At 43.5% G+C, this 22,079-nt stretch overlaps 1 protein-coding gene across 1 annotated transcript in view; it reads left to right on the top strand.

Moving 5' to 3' along the window:
* The window catches only part of LOC122943121 (complement factor H-related protein 5-like), a 379,577-nt gene that overhangs the window by 208,648 nt on the left and 148,850 nt on the right, over positions 1–22,079 (top strand). Inside the window, exons 4-5 of the mRNA XM_044300588.1 lie at positions 908–1,078; positions 17,778–17,954. Coding sequence (XP_044156523.1) covers positions 908–1,078; positions 17,778–17,954 — 348 coding nt within the window. The remainder of the gene's footprint in view (positions 1–907; positions 1,079–17,777; positions 17,955–22,079) is intronic.

The following is a 22,079-nucleotide window of genomic DNA, read 5'->3' as shown; positions in this document are numbered from 1 at the left end:
GACTGTTAACCATCGATGTGTTAAAGAAAAAATTGGATTAAAATGGAAAATCTGCCCAAAAAGTGAAATTTAAAAATTTGATCTCCATTTTCCTTTAATTCTTGTGGAACGCATAAAGGGTTAACAAAGTTTGTAAAATCAGTTTTGAGTAACTTGAGGGGTGTAGTTTCTACAATGGGGTCATTTATGGGGGTATCCACTATGTAGGCCCCACAAAGTGACTTCAGGCCTGAACTGGTCCTTATAAAGTGGGTTTTGGCAATTTTCTTAAAAATTTGAAGAATTGCTTCTAAACTTCTAAGCCTTCTAACGTCCTAAAAAAATAAAATGACATTTCCAAAATGATGCCAACATAAAGTAGACATATGGGGAATGTTAAATAATAAATATTTTATGAGGTATCACTTTCTGTTTTAAAAGAAGAGAAATTGAAATTTAGAAAATTGCGAATTTTTCACATTTTTGGGTAAATTTGGGATGTTTTCATAAATAAAGGTGAAATATTTTGACTCAAATTTATGACGATCACGAAGTACAATGTGTCACGAGAAAACAATCTCTGAATGACTTGGATAAATAAAGGCGTTCCAAAGTTATTACCACATGAAGTGAGATATGTCAGTTTTGCAAAATTAGGCCTGGTCAGGAAGGGGGCAAATGGCCCAGATGGGAAGTGGTTAAGCAACCATGCAGCTAAGCAGTTCTCTAATAAAACAGAGCTAAAGAGCAGCCAGGCAGCCAACACAAAGAGAATAAAAAGCGGATTTCCATCATTCATAGGGTAGTGGCCTAAATATATACAGCATTTTGCAGATACCTTCAAATGTCTACAGTAGCTATTTATTAATATCATTTGTTTTAACTTTGCCTGAGATTTTTTAACAAATGTTTTTTTACTTTTTAGAAGATGCATGTGTTGAGGCTCCAAATATTCAACATGGAACGGCAATAGAAAATAAGAAAACTTTCAGCCATGGTGAAAGAGCTAAATATGAGTGTGACAACGGTTTCCGGTTTAAAGATGAAGATGTAGCAAGTTGTGTAGAAGGACAGTGGATGAACATTCCAGTGTGTATTTGTAAGTATTCCACTGTTATCAACCAGAAAATGTTATGGCAGTACTGATTCACAGACAACTACCTGTTCAGTATATGCAATGTATATATCAAAGTGATTGTAAATGGTAAGAGTTGGTATGGGTTTCCTTTGATCTCAGATTCCTCCAAGAACTGTAGAAAATAAAAGTCCTGTATTGAGAATTTTTTGTCCAGTAAAAAGGCATACTTCTGAACAGAAACATATCAGACTGGTGAAGGATATTTCTTCTGCATCGTTCAGTAACGGCACAGAGGAAAACAATGGAAATCAATATATCTAGTGTGAACCTAGAACAGAAAATGTCCCATTGTCATGTTTTGTTTTGTTCTGTTTAATCAGAGCAGAAAAAAAAATGAATGGCAGCGATAGATCTGTTACATGAAAGACACCAAAGAGGCCCAATGGACCCATTAACTTACAATGAGTTCATTGGATGTCCGTCATGGTGGCTGTCATTGTATCAGAGAAAATAGGTCAGCATGCTGTACAAATTTTCTCCAGCATTGTTGGCAGAATCTGAAATGAACGATCTCATAAACATTTTTGCAGTTAAGTGAGTAGCAAATGATATATATATTTTTTTTCTACATGCTAGGCTGCCACCACCTTTGTCAATTCTGTCACTGTTACCAGGAGCTAGTATGCAATTATCTGTAAAAAGGAAACACAATTCTAAGTCTAGCATATTTTTTTTTTTTTTTGTAACTATAGCCACTATTAAAGGGGTTTTCCAGTAATTAACAAAATAAAATTACTAAAATAAATCAATATTACTTCATTATAAACACTTTCCAAAATAGCTTTCATTATTTATAACGGCTGGTTTTTAGTTTTTGAGTGAGCATCGCTATGCTTGGCACATCACAGTGTTTGGCCAAATAGTGTGTATGCTCGAGCAAAATTGAACACAATGAAAATTGACTGGAGACCCGAGCATTAAACCAGGCACCCTCTGCTCTGAAGAGAAGAGGGTGCTGGTTCATAGAAAAGGGTTTGGCATTTGCATAATCATGGGCATATGAAAATTAGCTGAATCTGCTTGTTTTTCAGCTGAAACACTATTTGCATGGAAAATTCACGATTAGAATATTTGCGATCAACACTACTCATGAACAGCGCCATTTATTGGATTCATAATCTTATGAAAATACTATAAATCCAATAAATGGCGCTGTTCATGACTCATAAATAGTGTTGATCACGAATATTCAAATTTCTAATTTTTATCGCGAATATAGGTACTTAAAAAAATTGCGAATATTTCGAATATAGTTATATATATTCGTAATTTCGAATATTCGATTTTTCCGATTTTTTCCCGATTATTATTATTATTTTTTTTTTAATCAGTACACATGATCCCTTCCTGCTTCTAGCTTGTGGGCCAATAAGAAGGCTGCAATATACTTGACTTTAGGAGTAGTGATGAGCGGCAGGAGTTATATTCGAAAATGCACGATTTTTTTTTTCTTGAAAAAATCTGCAAGGTAATGATTGTGTAATATGCGAATTTTCGTAATTCGAATTTTCGGATTCGATTTTGTTATTGCGAATTTTTCAACTTTTAGACAAAGAAGATTATAGCACTATATTAGCTAAATTGCTCTATATTCATTTTTTTCGAATATTCGCTATATTGCTATATATTCTTGTTTTAGAATATTACAAATATTTGAAAACACGAAGTTATAGCAATATAGCGAATATTCAAAAAAAACGAATATAGAGCAATTTAGCTAATATAGTGCTATAATCTTCTTTGTCTAAAAGTTGTAATTTTTTTCTCATCTGAAGTTCAGATTGGAAAAAAATTACAACTATAAAAAAAGATTATAGCACTATATTAGCTAAATTGCTCTATATTTGTTTTTTCGAATATTCGCTATATTGCTATATATTACGAATATTCGAAAAAACTGTTATACCAATATAGCGAATATTAAAAAAATCGAATATAGAGCAATTTAGCTAATATAGTGCTATAATCTTCTTTGTCTAATAGCTGTAAGTTGAAAAATTCACAATTAAAAATTCGAATCTGAAAATCCGATTTACGAAAATTAGCATATTACACAAACATTACCTTGCCGATTTTTTTTCAAGAAACAAAAATCGAGAATTTTCGAATTTTCAACGAATATTCTAAAAAATATTTGCTAAATATTGCGAATTCGAATATGACCCCTGCCGCTCATCACTACTCATAAACAGCACCATCTATTGGTTTCATTGTCTTATAACAAGAATATGAATCTAATAGATGGCGCTTTTCATGACTCATGAACAGCGCCATCTATTAGTTTCATAGTCTTTTGACAAGACTAGTGTAGATAGCGAATATTCTAATCGCAATTTTTTCATGCAAATAGTTTTTCAGCTGAAAAACAAGGCCGATTTTGCTCATTTGCATGTCTTTCCCATATCCCCATGTTTATGCAAATGAGTTTACATGGCAAAACTTTATAGAACGGTCATTGAATATCATGTTAGGACAATCAGAAAACATTTTGTCACCCTAATGATAATGATCTAGGTGCACAGGTCCACCCAAGCCATCCAACAGATATGAAGCAACTTTGAGACTTACTGGCTCTCAGTCAGATGAGAGCTGGTTTTGAATGTCTCATAGTGCACAAGGCTGCCATTGTAAGGTGTGCTGACTGTATCTGTCTCATGGATAGATTCTTGGCTTGCACACACCACCTTTTGGCAAATAGCCTTTGTGAGGTTGTCTATTGTATGTCATAGGTAATTGGAGTCCAAGATACATCCAAATGTTCTTCTTATGCTGTTTTCAAGCCATTTTGGAGGTGTTTCTAACCTTTTCATAAGAACCAGACATCCTCTCCTCTTCAGAGCAGAGGGTGCCTGGTTTAATGCTTGGGTTCTCCCATTGACTTCTACTGTGCTCACTAGAGCATCCCGATGCGAGCAGGGCCCTGACTCCTAGTGTTTTGGTTGCATATTATCCAGTTATTTTTGTTTTGTATATAAACCCTATGAACTTGTAAAGCACTGCGGAATATGGTGGCACTATATAAATATATTTTATTATTATTATTTATTATTATTAGTAGCACAGACAATACCCGCTCTCATAACAAAGGTGAGATACATCAAAGCTTCAATGCAGTTAGCTAAAGAGCTCTCTCAGCCCTTCTAACCAGACTGGCTGTAATAAATTACCATCTTACATACAGCTGATAAGATATCTGCTGTCTGTGGTAATGGACCGAAGTGAAAGTACAGAGAGGAGGATGGACAGGTGGGGATGTGGCTAATGTGTAGCCTACATTAGCACAGCCCTACAACAGACTGCAGTGTCCGTTCTCTCCGTACTTTCACTTCACTCCATTGCCACAGACAGTTGATATCTTATCAGTAGGGTTGAGCGAACCCGAACTGTAAAGTTCGGGTTCGTACCAAACTTTAGGGATTTTGGACCCCGAACCCGAACATTTCTGTAAAAGTTTGGGTTTGGGTTCTTGGCGCTTTTTGAAAGGCTGCCCTGAGCCCAGTGACAGAAAAATAACTTTTATCGGTCTGTTAGTTAGGTGGGCGGCGGCAGCCATTTTATGCAAGCTCAGTGCACCAGCACTACATCTGTGCTTTTGTGACATTCAAATCCAAGCTTGAAATACAGCAATAATAATCTGGTTTAAAAAAAACACCCTTTTTGGCAATATCCTACATCTGGTGCCTTTGCAGCATTAGTCAGTGTGCAATTTAAGCTAGAAATACAGCTATAATTTTCTGGGTTATAAAAAACACCCTTTTTGGGCAAAATACAATTTTAAAGTCCTTGCTGCATCTGCATGTGTAAAGTTCAAGCGTTATATACAGCTGTCATATTCTGTTAGTAAAAAAAAACACCCATTTTGGGCAAAAAACATAATTTTGCAGCATTTGCTGCATATGTCATTGTGAGATACACCCTTTAGATACTGTGGTTCTATTCTGCTATTAAAAAAACACCCATTTTGGACAAAAAAAACATAATTTTGCAGCATTTGCTGCATATATCATTGTGAGATCCACCCTTTAGATACTGTTGTTCTATTCTGCTATAAAAAAACCACCCATTTTGGGCAAAAATCATTAATTGCGGCCTAGTCTGCGTCTGTACGTACAAGATACACCCTTTACATACTGTGGTTCTATTCTGCTATTAGAAAACCAACCATTTTAGTGGCAAAAAACGTAATTTGGCAGCCTTTGCTACTTTTGTCATTGTGAGATACACCCTTTACATACTGCTGTGCTATTCTGGTATTAAATAAACACCCAATTTGGGCAAAGATCTTAATTTGCGGCCTTGTCTGCATCTGTCATTGTGAGATGCACACGTAAGATACTGTTGTTCTATTCTGTTATTTAAAAAAAACACCCATTTTGGGCAAGATCCAAAATTAAAAAAATATGAGGAGAGCATCAAATAAGGGACGTGGCCCTAGTCGTGGTGCTGCTGGTGGAGCTCCTGTTGGAGGGAGAAGACGTGGTCGATCTGTGCCAGCTACACGCACAAGTAAAACACCTTCCTCAGGTGCGAGTAGGCGCAGTAGGTGCAGCTCTACGAATAGTTAGGCCAGAACAAGTACAGGCGATAGTAGATTGGGTTGCTGACAGTGCTTCCAGTTCCTTCACATTGTCTCCCACCCAGTCTCCTGCTGAAAGATCAGAGTTGGCACCTGCATCCGATGCCCATCAGTCTTTCACCTCACCTCCTTGCAAATCAGCCAAGCAGTCTGAGCCCCAAGTCATGCAGCAGTCTCTTCTGCTTTTTAAGGACTCTTTTAGCAGTGTTTCCCAGGGCCATCCACCTATCCCTGCCCAAGAAGTGGAAATGATTGAGTGCACCGATGCCCAACCACTTATCTTTCAAGATGAGTACATGGGAGGTCCATTGCAGCACGTCTCGGATGATGACGAAACACAGGTGCTAACTGCTGGGGCTTTCGAAAGTGTGCAGACCGACAAGGAGGGCAGGAGTGAAGACTGGGTGGAAGATGTTGTGGAGGACAACGAGGTCCTTGACCCCACATGGAATCAAGGTCATACGAGTGACCTGTTTAGTTCGGAGGAAGAGGCGGTGGTCCCACAGAGCCACCAGCACAGCAGAAAAGGGAGCAGGGTGCAAAAGCGGAGCGGCCATCCCCTAGACAGTATGCCTGCTACTGCCCACCGCAGCAAGGGACAGATCACACCAAAGCCAGCTCCAAGGAGTTCCCTGGCGTGGCAGTTCTTCAGACAATGTGCTGACGACAAGACACGAGTGGTTTGCACGCTGTGCAATCAGAGCCTGAAGCGAGGCGTAAACGTTCTCAACCTGAGCACAACCTGCATGACCAGGCATCTAAGTGCAAAGCACGAGCTGCAGTGGAGTATAGACACCTCAAAAACCAAGAAAAGTCTCTGGCTCCTCCTGCTTCCTCTTCTGCTGCCGTCTTGGCCTCTTCATCCACCTCTGGAGTGACAGTGGCACCTGCCACCCCGCAAACAGAGGATCTGCCAGCAACACCACCATCTGGGTCACCAAGCATCTCCACAATGTCCCACGGAAGCGTTCAGCTCTCCATCTCCCAAATGCTGGAGCGGAAGAGGAAGTACCCCCTACCCACCCGTGATCCCTGGCCCTGAATGCCAGCATTTCATAATTACTGGCCTTTGAAATGCTGTCATTTCCTGGTGGAGACAGAGAGTTTTAAAAGCCTTGTTGCGGTGGCTTTCCCACAGTACGTCGTGCCCAGCTGCCGCTACTTTTTCAGGCGTGCCATCTCTTCCCTTCACAACCAAGTGGGTTGCAACCAGGTGTGCACTGCGCAACGCCATCTGTGGCAAGGTGCACCTCACTATGGATATGTGGACCAGTAAGCATGGTCAGTGACGTTATATCTCATAAAAGCACTCTGGGTGAATGCACTGGCTGATAGCAGTTTGCCGCATGTCCTTCCACCACCGAGTATTGCAGAGCACTTCAGTTTGCCTCCTGTTGCTTCTCCCTCCTACTCCGCTTCCTCATCCTTTACCGGCTCCTCATCCGGTCAGCGTAACACCTTCACCACCAACTTCAGCACAGCCAGGGGTAAATGACAGCAGGCAGTTTTAAAACTTATCTGTTAGAGGGACAAACCCCACACCGCACAGGAGCTGTGGACAGGCCTTGAACAACAGACCGATAAGTGGTTTGTGCCAGTGAGCCTCAAGCCCGGTCTGGTGGTATGCTATAATGGGAAATCTCATAGCGGCTCTGGGACTAGCCGGTTTGACGCACATCTCTTGCCTGGCGCATGTGCTGAATTTGGTGGTGCAGAGATTCCTTAAGAGTTACCCCGATATGTCAGAGCTCCTGCATAAAGTGTGGGCTGTCTGTGCCTGCTTTCGGCGTTATCACCCTGCTGCTGCTCACCTGTTAGCGCTGCAGCGTAACTTCGGGCTTCCCGCTCACCACCTCATATGCGACGTGCCCACAAGGTGGAACTCCACCTTGCACATGCTGGCCAGACTGTGCGAGCAGCAGGAGGCGATAGTGAAGTTTCAGCTGCAGCATGCATGGGTGAGTCGCTCTGCAGAACAGCACCAATTCACCACCGACTGGGCCTCCAAACGAGACCTGAGTTCCTTGTTGCGCTGTTTCGAGTACTCCACCAACATGGCCAGTGTCGATAATGCCGTTCTCAGTGTTACTATCCCACTTCTATGCCTCCTTTAAAAAAACACTGCTGGCGATGATGGAAGAGGATGTGGCACAGGAGGAGTAGGAGGAAGAGGGATCATTTTGTAGGGTTTCCGGCCAGTCATTTACAAGTGGCTCTGAGGGTTGGTTCCTGCACCCACAAAGGTCAGGTACACATTTGTCCAGCCAGGGCACAGTTCAGGAGGATGATGATGCGGAGTATGTGGAGGAGGAGATGGGGTAGGAAGAACCATGTTCACAGCAGGGTGGCACCCAGACCAGCTCATGGCCATCACTGGTGCATGGCTGGGAGGATACAGAGGACACAGACAATACACTTCCCACAGAGGACAGCTTTTTGTTGCCTCTGGACAGCCTGGCACACATTAGCGATTACATGCTGCAGTGTCTTCGCAACGACCACCGAGTTGCCCACACTCTAACTTGTGCAGATTACTGGGTGGCCACGCTGCTGGATCCCTGTTACAAGGACAACATACCGTCCTTAATTCCCTCGCTGGAGCGTGATCGTAAGATGCGCGAGTACAAGCGCATGCTTGTAGACGCGCTGCTGGTAGCATTCCTACCTGACAGCCGTGGCGCAGTGGAAGAACAAGGCGAAGGCAGAGGACTAGGACGAGGTCGCCAACGCAGCTGGGGTACCGCCAGCACCTCAGAAGGCAGAGTTAGCATGGCCGAAATGTGGAAAAGCTTTGTCAGCACGCCACAACAACCAGCACCACCAGCTGATAGTTAACGTCTTAGCAGGAGGCAGCATTTCACCAACATAGTAGAGCAGTATGTGTGCACACGCCTACACTTACTGAATGACGGGTCTGCCCCCTTCAACTTCTGGGTCTCCAAATTGGGCACATGGCCTGAGCTTGCCCTTTACACCTGCAACCAGTGTATTATCTGAACGTGTGTTTAGCACGGCAGGGGGCGTGATCACAGACAAGGGCAGCTGCCTGTTCACAGCCAATGTGGACAAGCTCACGTTCATTAAAATGAACCAGGCATGGATCCCACAGGACTTGTCATTACCTTGTGCAGAATAGACATGTATGCCAGCCTTAGCCAGCCATTGTTATACTACAGTGCAATTGATCATTCTTATATTTTGGGTATTTCACACTCTTTTGGAGTGTACCCTAATTTAAAAAATGTCAACCAAAAACCAGTGTTGGCTACCTCGTCCTCCTCCACCACTGCTTCCACCTACACTGCTACGTCCACCGCCTCCTCAAACTCCTACTCCATGTGGATTTTTTATTTTTTTTATTTGTACATATTTTATTTTATGTCATTTCGCTAATTTGTCTGTTGCATTTTCAGGTGAAATTTACTCATTTTTGGGTGTGATATACCACTGCTCTAACTAATAGAGGGCCTCTGCTGTTTATTGCAGCTGCCAGCACGCTCCATCTCTGGTGTTGCCTCCTCCTCCTCAGCACTCTTGCAGGTCATATTCAGCACACAATCGTCATCAGAGTCTTCAACCACCCTTCTGTCTCTATCAGACTGTGGAATATCATGGCGGGTTATTTGGCCCCCCTTCCGACTGCCACTGTCGCTGCCTCAAACACCAATGCCAATGTTATGGAGGCCACTACTACCACTACCAACACGGCTAAGCTTGGGGTCTGCAGCCTCCACCTCCTCCTCCTCATGGCATCACAAGTCATTAACAGGGAGACTCTCTTGACCATATGCCATAGGGAGTGGTGGGTTTTCTTGCCACCCCCTCAGCACCCTGATGGGCTTCTAGGTATTGTCTAGCACACAATCGTCATCTGAATCCTCACACTCCCTGCTGATTTTATCAGACTGTAAGATATCATGGTGGGCTCATGGGAGCTCCGCCCTTGCTCTGCCTTTTCACCTACTGCCACTGCCCCACCACTAATCCCATGGATACAGGTGCCACTATTACCACCACCATTAACACAGCTATGCATGGAGTCATCAACCTCCTCCCTATGGCAGCCCAAATGGTGAGGGCTCTTGCACAAGTCATCAACAGGGAGATTCTCTTCACTATCTGCCATAGGACATGCCCCACCATGCCCTTTTCTAGTGGTGTTTAATTAAATTGAACCCCCCAAAAATTAAATTCCAACTGTGTGAAAATGGAATTCATGGAAATGGACGATTGAGGCCTGATGCTCAAGTTCATGTTAACACTCACAGGTAGATTACTGCACTACTCTGTGTTTTCCTGTAGTGTAATAATAAATATAAATTGAGCATTCCCCAAAAAAATTCAATTCTAACAGTGTGGATACAGAATAAACAGAAACAGACCTGACTCTGAAATTCACATGAACACTCACTTGTAATTTTTTTGCCCTAGGCTGTGCATTGTTGTAGTAATCATGTATATATGCTGGTTTCATTAAATTGAACAATCCCTCAGAAAATTACATTCCAACTGTGTGGAAATGGAATTCATGGAAGTGGATGATTGAGGCCTGATGCTCAATTTGTTATCACTCATAGGAAAGTAGTTTGGTATACTACTGATGGCCTATATGCAGTCCCAAAGTCCCAAAGAAATAAAATTCCAACCATTTGGGGAATTGAATGAACATTTCAGGATGATCCAGGGCTAAGCCTCACGCACAAATTCACATTAACACATACAGGAATATTTGCTGCACTACCCTGTGTTTCACTGTAGTAATATAGATATGCTGGTTTAAATAAATTGAACAATCCACAACAATTTTTTAATTCTAACCGTAAATAAACGGAAATGGATGATTTTGATCTTACACTCAAATTCACATTAACATAGGTAAATTGTTATCCTAGTGTTTATTGGTGTATTGATCACTTATATGCTGATTTGTGTAAATTCAATAACCCCACCCCAAAAAGAAAAACACTGAACTGTGTTTGGAAATAATAAATGGATTTGGCCCTGACATTTTATTCTCAATCACTGATACAGATTTTCAAACTAAAACAAAACAAAAAAATAAAAAATAAATGAGACATGACCTTACACAGAGATCTCACTAGTATTCTATATACTGTGCTAGACTGATGGTAGAACACGTGTTGTGCAGTTTTCACTTATCCCCCCCCCCCCCCAAAAAAAAAGAATTTCTGTGAAAATGGGCCTAATTTTTTTATGAGAAGGAGGCCTCATTATAAATTAGATGCATCCTCCGGTATTCCAGTGTCACGGAAGGTGTACAGAAAACTAGAAGACACAAATGAAGATCCGACTGACTTGATCCAAAACTAAGGAACAGGAGGGTAAGCCCTGTAAGAGCCCTAGCTCTCTCACTTACTGCTCAGCCTATGCAAAAATCTTAATGGTAGAAAATTGAATATCCTCGTTCCTCGACTGCATGCACCTGAACAACCTATAATAGTGAGGGGACACGACCACCGGCTCCCTACACTTAATACGGAGGGAGTCAGGGTCACCTAGGATCAAGCCCACAGGCAAACAGAAATAAAGAAAACAGACTTATCTTGTGGATGCAGTAGTAACAGCTTCTAGCATCAGCACACTCCAGGAAGTTGTATAAACCGCAAAGTGATGCAGTATGGGAAGGAATTTAAAGGGTTGCAATCAGTGCAACTACATGACAGCTGAGAGAGGCTAACGAGATGAGAAAACAAAAGCAAAACAAAAGGAACCTCAAGCAGGAGGTTCTGGAGAACATATGTCAGAGCTTCTCAGATGTCTGGTGGTGACAGTACCCCTCCTTCTACGAGTGGACTCCGGACACTCAGAGCCCACCTTCTCAGGATGGGACCTATGGAAAGCCCTGATGAGAAGAGTGGCCTTAATATCCGTCATTGGGACCCACATCCTCTCCTCAGGACCATAACCCTCCCAATGAACGAGGTACTGGAGAAAACCGCGGACAACACGAGAATCCACAATCCTAGAGACCTGAAATTCAAGATTACCATCAACCACAATCGGAGCAGGAGGCAAAGACGAGGGTACAATGGGTTGGACATAAGGTTTTAATAACGACTTATGAAAAACATTATGGATCTTCCTTAGTCTGAGGAAGATCAAGACGGTAGGCAACAGGATTGATGACTGACAAGATTTTGTAAGGCCCAATAAACTTAGGACCCAACTTCCAGGAGGGAACCTTTAATTTGATATTCTTAGTAGACAACCACACCAGATCACCAACATTCAGGTCCGGACCAGGCACACGTCTCTTATCCGCCACACGCTTATATCTCTCACTCATGCTCTTTAGATTATCCTGAATCTTTTGCCAAATAGATGACAAAGACGAGGAGAATCTGTCCTCATCAGGTAAACCAGAAGACCCCTCTCCAGAGAATGTCCCAAACTGCAGATGAAACCCATATGCACCAAAAAATGGTGACTTTTTCAGAGGACTCCTGACGACGGTTATTTAAAGCAAACTCAGCAAGGGACAAAAAAGAACACCAATCCTCCTGATTCTCCGCCACAAAACAGCGCAGATATGTCTCCAGATTCTGATTGACACGCTCTGTCTGGCCATTCGACTGCGGGTGGAAAGCAGAAAAGAATGACAACCGAACCCCCAAGCGAGAACAAAGCCTTCCAGAATCTGGAAACAAACTGCGTGCCCCTATCAGAGACTATGTCTGAAGGAATACCATGCAATTTGACAATGTGATCAATAAATGCCTGCGCCAGCGTCTTAGCATTGGGAAAGCCAGGAAAAGGAATGAAATGCACCATTTTGCTAAAACTACCACCAGAATCACAGTCTTCCCTGAGGAACGAGGCAGGTCCGTAATGAAGTCCATGGACAGATGTGACCAGGGACGGGAAGGAATGGGTAACGGAAGAAGAGGACCTGATGGCCGTGAATGAGGAACTCTGGCACGAGCGCAGGTCTCGCAGGCTGCCACAAAACCATCAACCAACTTACGAAGCGCCGGCCACCAGAATCTTCGAGCGATGAGATCCACTGTGGCTCTTGCCCCCCGGGTGCCAAGCAAGGACAGTATCGTGGTGCTCCTTAAAAATCTTGTGTCTTAAAGCGAGAGGCACAAACAACCTCCCAGGAGGACAAATATCAGGAGCCTCTGACTGGGCTACCTGAACCTCTGCCTCCAATTCAGGATAAAGAGCAGAGACCACCACACCTTCAGCCAAAATGGGACCCGGGTCTTCAAAATTCCCACCTCCTGGAAAACAACGTGCCAGGGCATCCGCCTTCACATTCTTAACCCCAGGGCGGAACGTGACAACAAAATTAAACCTTCAAAGAACAAAGACCATCTGGCCTGTCTCGGGTTCAGACACTTGGCTGACTCCAAGTAGGCCAGATTCTTATGGTCAGTAAACACAGTAATAGGGTGTCTGGCTCCCTCTAGCCAATGGTGCCATTCCTCAAAAGCTAACTTGATGGCCAACAACTCCCTATCTCACACATCATAATTTCTCTCTGCGGAGGAGAGTTTCTTCGAGAAAAAGGCACACGGTCGCCATTTGGCAGGAGAGGGACCCTGAGACAAGACCGCACCCACACCCACCTCAGAAGCGTCCACCTCAACTATCAAAGCAAAACAAAAGGAACCTCAAGCAGGAGGTTCTGAAGAACATCTGTCAGAGCTTCTCAGATGTCTGGTGGTGACATCCAGGCACCGTAAGTCAAATCTATGACACTTCAGAGATGCTATGCATTTATGGCTTCGTTTGCACCACAAAACTGGTGTAAATCAAGATTTGTGCCAGAAAACTGGTGTAAATAAAGGTAAATTTGTAGAGGTGGTTGGCCACGTGCCCCTTTAGGGAAAGTGGAGAGGGTGGCATAAGACTGATAGATGCAATATTTTTTCAACACCTGCTACTTTTCACCACCACTTTTCACACCCACTTTTCATGTGCAAGGGAGATAATAATAATCTTTATTTATATAGTGCCAACATATTCCGCAGCGCCTTACAATTCAGGGGTTCATGTACAAACAGTCATAAATAACATAGCAACAGACAAATCAAATATTACAACAAGAGGAATGAGGGCCCTGCTCACAAGAGCTTACAAGCTGTGAGGAAATAGGGGTGACACAAAGGGTAGAAGTGTTTGTTATGTACAATAGTCTAGCCATCTTTGAAGAATACGGGAGCAGATATAAAGCCACATGAGCCGGTCAGCAGCCAATATACGAAGTGCTTTTAGGTGAAGTGGAGGCTCAGCTTCAGGGAATGATAAATGGGCTATGAGAGGTTAGGCCACCCTGAAAAGATGTGTTTTTAGCAAATGCTTAAAACTGTGCATGTTGTGATTAAGCCTGATTTCTTGGGGTAGAGCATTCCAGGGAACCGGTGCAGCTCGGGAGAAATCTTGGAGCCGGGAGAGAGAGGTTCAGATTTTTGTGGAAGTCAGTCTTAAGTCATTAGCTGATATGATGATAAATCTCCCCCCAAGTTTTTGATGGTAACCCCAATGCTTTTCTATAATAAAATGTTTGATCTATTGCTGTGACTGAAACCCCACACAATGCCTCTCTGGGAAAGAGACATACAAGCTAGTTTCCTATCCAAAAAGAAAGGAATACTAAATGCCTCATACTAAAAACCCAGCTCCTTGAGGGTAACTACACTTTAGCTAAGCTGAGCAAAGAAATCTTGCGTAGCTTCCTGAGAGACCATGGCTGTGGTACTATTTCTCCTGAGAAAGAGTACTCCCCAAACAAGGCATATACACTACTCACAAAAAGTTAGGGATATTTGGCTTTTGGGTGACATTTATGAAAAACGTAAAACATTCACACTACAGTGATATTATATAATGAAAATTGGGCATTTAATTAGAAGCATGCAATGGTGATTTCCTCATCTCAAACAATTTATTGAAACAAAAGCCAACAACCAAAAGACAATGTCTCTAAATCTTGTCATGTGGCCTTAAGCATCAATTACAGCTTGACCATGACATCTCATGCTGTTCACAAGTCAACTTATTGTCTGCTGAGGCATGGCATTTCACTCTTCTTGAAGGGCATCCCTCAGGTCATTGAGGTTCTGGAGTACAGAGTTATTAGCCTCTACACAGCTGATTCCATGGGTTTTCAATGGGATTCAGGTGTGGAGAAAGTGCAGGCCACTTCATTTGAGGTACCCCAGTCTCCAGCAGCCGTTCCCTAATGATGCAACCTCGATGAGCTGGCACTTGTCCATGAGGATGAAATGTGTGTTGTACATGCAGAGGCACAATGACTGGATAAGGCTACTTTCACACTTGCGTTCAGAGCGGATCCGTCTGAGACGGATCCACTCATATAATGCAGACAGTGGATCCGTTCAGAACGGATCCGTCTGCATTATATTGTAAAAAAAAATCTCAAAGTTGTCAAAGTAGCCTCAGACGGATCCGTCCAGACTTTACATTGAAAGTCAATGGGGGACGGATCCGTTTGAAAATTGAGCCATAGTGTGTCATATTCAAACGGATCCGTCCCCATTGACTTACATTGTAAGTCTGGACAGATCCGTTTGCCTCCGCACGGCCAGGCGGACACCCGAACGCTGCAAGCAGCGTTCAGGTGTCCGCCTGCTGAGCGAAGCGGAGGCCAAACTCTGCCAGACTGATGCATTCTGAGCGGATCCGCATCCACTCAGAATGCATTAGGGCTGGACGGAAGCGTTCAGGGCCGCTTGTGAGAGCCTTTGAACGGAACTCACAAGCGGAGCCCCGAACGCTAGTGTGAAAGTAGCCTTAATTATATCATTCAAGTAGTATGGGCTTGTCACTGTACCATTCACAAAGTGTAGGGCAGTTTTGTATTGACTAGACACACCTGCCCACACTGTAACACCACCATCACCAAAGGCAAACTGGCTGATGCATAGCACTCCTTGACATCTCCAACATTGTTGGCGGCCATCATTTCTGCTGAGTGTGAATCTACTTTCATCACTGAGGCCCACTGGTCCCTTGTCTAGCGTAGATGCTCCCTGGCCCATGCAAGACAATGACTCCTGTGGTTAGGTACCTTTTCAGGTCATCTAGCACACAGATGAAAATGGTTTCAAATGGTCTGAGGTGACACTTGGATACCTCTCACCTCCCAAAAATGTGCCTGGAGTTGTGTTGTATTCATCATCCGGTTCCGCAGGGCATTGTTCACAATGAAGTGGTCATCAGTGTGGGATGTGGCCAAAAGACTATGTTTTTATGTGACTCTTTCAGTCTGACTCTTTCAGTCTCTCTGTATCTCTATTGCAACATGCCGACACTCTGTGACAATTTAAGCTCAGTAACTTCCATCTCAGAACATCCTGCTTGAAGCCTCGCAATGGCTGAGGTACTGTTGATCAATTGTTAGGTGTTGTCTTGATCTCATGATCTCAAAATGTGAACAGCATGATGAGGTGGACTGTTTAAATACCAATTCTAATTGATGCAGGAAATTATTGGGTGATTCATGTATCAAACACCTGTTATGAATTTTGCTGTTAAGTTCCTTGTTGGAGAACATCAAGTTGTGCAAAAAGTACTGAAACATTGATCAATTGGACATGTGCATTCAAAAGTTTAGAGAAGGTCACCTGTAAAGGTTAGAGTGTATTTTAGGTTTATCCTGAAATTTTGCCCACAAGCCAAATATCCCTTACTTTTTGTGAGTAGTGTGCATTGCCCAGAGTAGCATCATTCCATTTAATGAACATTTCTTCAGTTAATATAGTGGTTGTGTAGGCAGTTTATATTGATGACCTATCAGGATAGGTCATCAATATCTGATCAGCAGGGGTCTCACACCCGGCATCCTGCCTCTGAGCAGGAGTCGGCACTTCAAGCAAGTGCTACTTCCTTTTGATCACACTGATCATGATCTCCCTTCCAGCGGTGGCTTAGTATAATTACTTGTAATTACACTGCACTTTTGAGATGATTAGCAGAGGAAGAAGCTCTTGCATGGAATGCCGCCTCCTCTTCAAACAGCTCATCGGCAGATCAGATATTGATGACCAGTCTTGATGATAGGTCATCACTATCTATATACGGCCTACACAACCCCTTTAAAGAGCCGGGACCTTTCATGTTTTTTTCTAGTTTCGATAAATACCTTTCCTTGCGGCCACCCTGCCTGTTTTTATTTTATATCGCTCCTATGTCCCGCTGTGCCCCCTGCAATGTTCCCGCTCAGTATGTTAATACTGAGCATTGGTACAGGAAGGAGGAGACACCAGGGTTTCTCAATAGACGGCTCCTTATCCCTGGCTGTGCCGTGATCCTATCACAGTGGAGAGCATCACAGCTAGGGAGAAGGTGAGCTTTTTTTTCCCCTCTGGCTGTGACGCTCCCTGGCTGTGATGCTCTCTGCATTCCTGTACCGATGCTGAGTATTTTGAATTTTGCAAATATTGTAACTAGAGATGAGCGAATTTCTTGAAAAATCAATTTGGCTGATTCACCGAATACCAAATTAGTTTTTACTTCACCACGAAGCACATTTTTTCGTAAGTAGTGGGTGCAAAGAGAGGGATCTGCTATAGCGCCGCATCTGAGTGTACAAAGTGTGAAATTAACATAAAAAATGCAGGCAATAAGTTTGAATTTCAGGATTAATCGAATAATTCCTGAAATTCGGATTTAATTCCTTTTCATGGGATTCGATTCACTCATCTCTAATTGTAACCAAAGGTGATTGTAAACGTCTTGCACTGTAATCTGAAGACGTTTAGGTGGACAGTCCTGCATTTAAATATGTAACATTTTTAAAACCACAAACTCCGACTCCGAAATTTATATTCTGCCAAAAAGAAAATTTCTAATTTGATAATGTGCAACTAAAACCAGTAAACTTCTGCTTAGTAATTACACCACATTTTATGTAACTTTTTAAATTAACCAACATGATAAATTTTGTTAAAAACACATATCCAAACCAAACTGTGCCTTGGGACAAGGTTTATTTCAATGACTAGTTCTAGCCAGTTGTAAGTAATCAAACATTTGACAGCAAGTAGTGTATTGTGTCTATTTTACATAATTATTTCCTTTTATTTTTGATTTTAGCAACATCTTGTAAATCGCCACCTAAAGTTCTGAATTCCAAACCTAAAGGAGGAACTAAATCTAGTTATGCATCTGGTGAAAAAATTACTTATGAGTGTAATTCTGGTTATTCCCTGGAAAGATCAGGAGAAGCACAATGTGACAACACAAATTGGATTAATATACCAGTGTGCAGAAGTAAGTACAATTCTAACCACAGTGGCATGATGATAGCTTCCTAGTGCATTGTTTAAACCCATAACACATTTTTATGTACATAAACAATTAATGAAAAAATGGAGGGCACTTAAATGTCTGGATACACATAGATTATTTGTTTAGAATAAAATCTATAATTATAAAATTATACACCACAGCGGTGTGGAAGTATAGTTCCAATTGAGTAGCGTAAGTGGTCTCAAATGGGTGGATTCAAAGTTATTTGAACCACAGTTGATTGAGCCACAATTGTCCTATGTAAAGCACACGTTTTTATATGTTAAAAGTTGATACTAGTACAGGTGATCAGTCTGTCTAGTATAATAAAATAATGTAGTGTGTGATATCCACCTTAGAGTGGGCCTGTGTGCGCCCCGCTAAATATGGTCTAGGTATCCAGTTATCAAAGGATAGATTGTAATGTAACCGCAACCTGAAACAAATATATCAGGTGATGTTACAGTTATTTGTTGTGTCCGGGTATCAAGGGTCAATGTACTGTAACCGCAACCTGAAGCAATAATATCAGGTGATGTTCCAGTTCCTTTTTATGTTCGAGTAGGTGGAAGCAGTATAATATATGTTCAAGCTGGAACAGTCTTACCCCATCGGAGAATCATCCGGATTGATGGTGTGTACTGGCGGTGATCCGATCCTGGGGAGCGTTGGGGCGCACGTCGACTTGTTCAGCTGTTCTTGTCTGTAGTAGAGTCTCCTTCTTCCGGGATCTCTGGTAGCGTCCCACGTGGTGTAGAGGATGGCGTCTCGCGTTATTAGGGGAGAGTCTCTGGTGTCTCTAGTTCCGTCCCACGTGGTGCAGGAGATGGCGTCTCACGTGACTCTGGGCGTACACTGCGGTCAGCTAACAAAATATTGCAATACAGGATACACCAAAGGCATACTCCTCATCCAGGGTGTCGCTGGCGTCAGCGTGATGTCCACTGGATCCAAAACAAGGTCCCAAAGAAGGATGCACTTGGCCAATATGGGTCTAAAGACGGAACGTCCACAGTTGTAATACCCCGACGGGAGCCTCTGGATCTATCTAGATGGCAGAAAATTGCTCAGTTCTGTCTGTTCCAGCAGTGAGGATGAGGCATAAGAACTTCTGGCATGTATCAAACCGATACATGCCAGAAGTTCTTATGCCTCATCCTCACTGCTGGAACAGCCTCCCGCCCTGCACCTGGACCTTTGCAAGCACCATCAGCGACCACATCCACTTCTGTGTCCCAGCGCAGCATCTAAATGTCCTTACTCCAGGCCTTTGAATGCAAGCGCAAATACCCAGCCCCCCACCCACAGGCCATAGCACTAAATGTGCAGCTTTCCAAATTACTGGCCCTGTAAATGTTGCTATTTAGGCTTGTGGACACTGAGGCCTTCCACAGCCTGATGTCGGAGGCTGTCCCGCATTACGCAGTCCCCAGCCACCACTATTTTTCAAGGTGTGCCTTGCCCACCTTACACCAACATGTGTCCCATAACATCACACGTACCCTGACCCACGCAGTTACTGGGAGGTTCTACTTATCCACGGACTTGTGGACAATTGCATTCGGCCAGGAACGCTACATTTCCCTGACGACACACTGGTAATGTTGTGAAGGCCGGGAGCCAGTCATACCCTGGGATGGCACAGGTGCTACTGATGCCAAGGATTGCATGCTCTAGGTCGATCAGGGTTTCTGCCAGCACCTATGTTAGTGGCTCCAACCCCCACTTCTCCTCCTCCTCCTCCTCCTCCTCCACTTCCACCTCAGAATTATCTGCGTGCAGCACCAGTCATCAGTCTGTAGCTGGAAGCAGTGTAGCAATGCAGTGGGGAAGTGGCAACAGGTTGTGCTGAAGCTGATATGCTTACGGTACAACCAGCACGCCACTGCAGAGCTGTGGCAGGGAATAATAGACCAGACTGAGCTGTGGCTCTCGCCACTTAACCTAGAACCAGTAGTCATGGTTGTGTTTAATAATGGCCGTAACTTTGTTGCGGCTCCGGAGTTCGGCAAGCTCACACACATGCCATGCCTAGCCCACGTCTTATACTTAGTGGTTCAGCGGTTTTTGAAACCTACCCCAGTTTGCCTAAGCTACTGGTGAAGGTGTGCTGCATGTGTGCACATTTCCGCAAGTCATTGACAGCTTCAGCCGATCTGTCAACGCTGCAGCAGTGCTTGAAATTGCCAGCTCACCGGCTGTTGTGCGACATGAGCACGCGCTGGAACTCTACATTCCACATGTTGGCCAGGCTTTGTGAGCAGCAGAGGGCAGTAGTGTAATACCAGCTGCAACATGGTCGTCGACTTTCCAGTCAGATTCCGCTATTCACAAGCGAGGAATGGGCATGGATGTCTGATCTCTGTGAGGTTTTAGGAAACTTTGAGGAATCAATAAAGATTGTGAGCGGCGATAACGCTATTATCAGCGTAACCATCCCACTTCTGTGTCTACTCAAATGCTCGCTGCTCACAATTAAGGACAGCGCTTTGCATGTGGAAGAGGTGGAAATGGGGGAAGACATTACACAGGGCGATAGCCAGATCACTCTCAGTTCGTTTTCTCAGCGCTAATAGGACGATGAAGAGGAGAAGGAGCAGGAGACGGTTGCCTCCGCTACAGAGGGTAGTACCCATGGAAGTTTAATTCCATCTGTTCAGCATAAGTGGGCAGAAGAGGATAAAGAGGATGAGGAGAATGATAGTCATCCTCCTGATGATGACAGCGAAGTCTTGCCTGTTGGTACCCGCGACACACGCGTTATACGCATTTTAGACAGCACAGATTACTGGTTGTTCACCCTTCTCTACCCCCACTACAAAGAAAACTCATCTCTCATTCCTCTGGTGGAAGACAAGCAAAACGGTGCAATACCAGAAGATCCTTGTTGAAAAATTGCTCCAAAAATTTCCATCTGCCAACGCTGGCGGCAGGGTCCATAGTTCCTTGGCCAACCAAGGAGGGGATATACAGGGAACACACAGCAGTTCCAACAGAGGCAGCGCAACACTCTCTAAAGCCTGGAACAGTTTCATGACACCCCGCCAGCACCCTCACCCAGATGCGAGGCCTAGTGTCACAAGAAGGGAAACAATTTGGAAGATAGAAGATGGTGAAGGAGTACATAGCAGACCGTGTCAGTGTCCTCAATGATCCCTTAGCGCCTTACAACTACTGGGTGTCCAAGCTGGACACGTGGCACAAACTGTCGCTCTACGCCTTGGAGGTGCTGGCCTGCCCTGCCGCCAGCGTTTTGTCTGAGCGGATTTTTTGTGCTGCTGGTGGCATTATAACAGATAAGCATATTCACCTGTCAACTTAAAATGCTGACAGGTTGACTCAAGGAGGCCTGGATTGACCATGACTTCTCAACTTCACCAGAGGAAAACTGATGAACATAAAGGCACTTTAAATGTGTTGTTTATAATGTACTGAATACACTGTATTCCCATGCACCTCTTCCACCACAAAAAAGGGTATATGGTTGAATCTTCCTTTTCTCCTCCTCCTCCTCTTCCATCAAATCACCATGCTTATTCGTCGCATATATAGCCCTCACATATATCCCCTTTGCATATAATGTTTACAGGGTCAGCACAGCTGCACGCTCTTGCATATAATTTTTTACAGGGTCAGCTCACCAGCAGGCCCTCGCATATAGAGATGTCCCAAACTATTCGCCGGCGAACAGTTCCCGGCGAATATCGCATGTTCGCATTCGCCGCGGCGGGCGAACATATGCGATGTTCGGTCCGCCTCCTATACGTCATCATTGAGCAAACTTTGACCCTGTACCTCACAGTCAGCAGACACATTCCAGCCAATCAGCATACCCTCCCTCCCACTGCCTATCAAAAAGCAAGGAGAGCATCCATCTTAGATTAATTCTGAAGCTGCAGTGTCACAAAGTTGTAATCGCAATGTGATTAATACAGGTTATATTAATTGCATTGCGATTACAACTTAGAGCTGGGTTCCTAATAGTTATATTGATAGAATATAACGAAGATTGAGAATATAGTGCTATATTCGTTGTCAATTCTAGCAATACAACCATTAGGAACTCAGATCTAAGTTGTAATCACAATGCGAATAATGCAGGTTATA

This window comes from Bufo gargarizans, chromosome 7 (assembly GCF_014858855.1).
Source record: "Bufo gargarizans isolate SCDJY-AF-19 chromosome 7, ASM1485885v1, whole genome shotgun sequence".
Classification (NCBI taxonomy): domain Eukaryota; kingdom Metazoa; phylum Chordata; class Amphibia; order Anura; family Bufonidae; genus Bufo; species Bufo gargarizans.
This window is presented reverse-complemented; position numbering and strand designations above follow the sequence as displayed.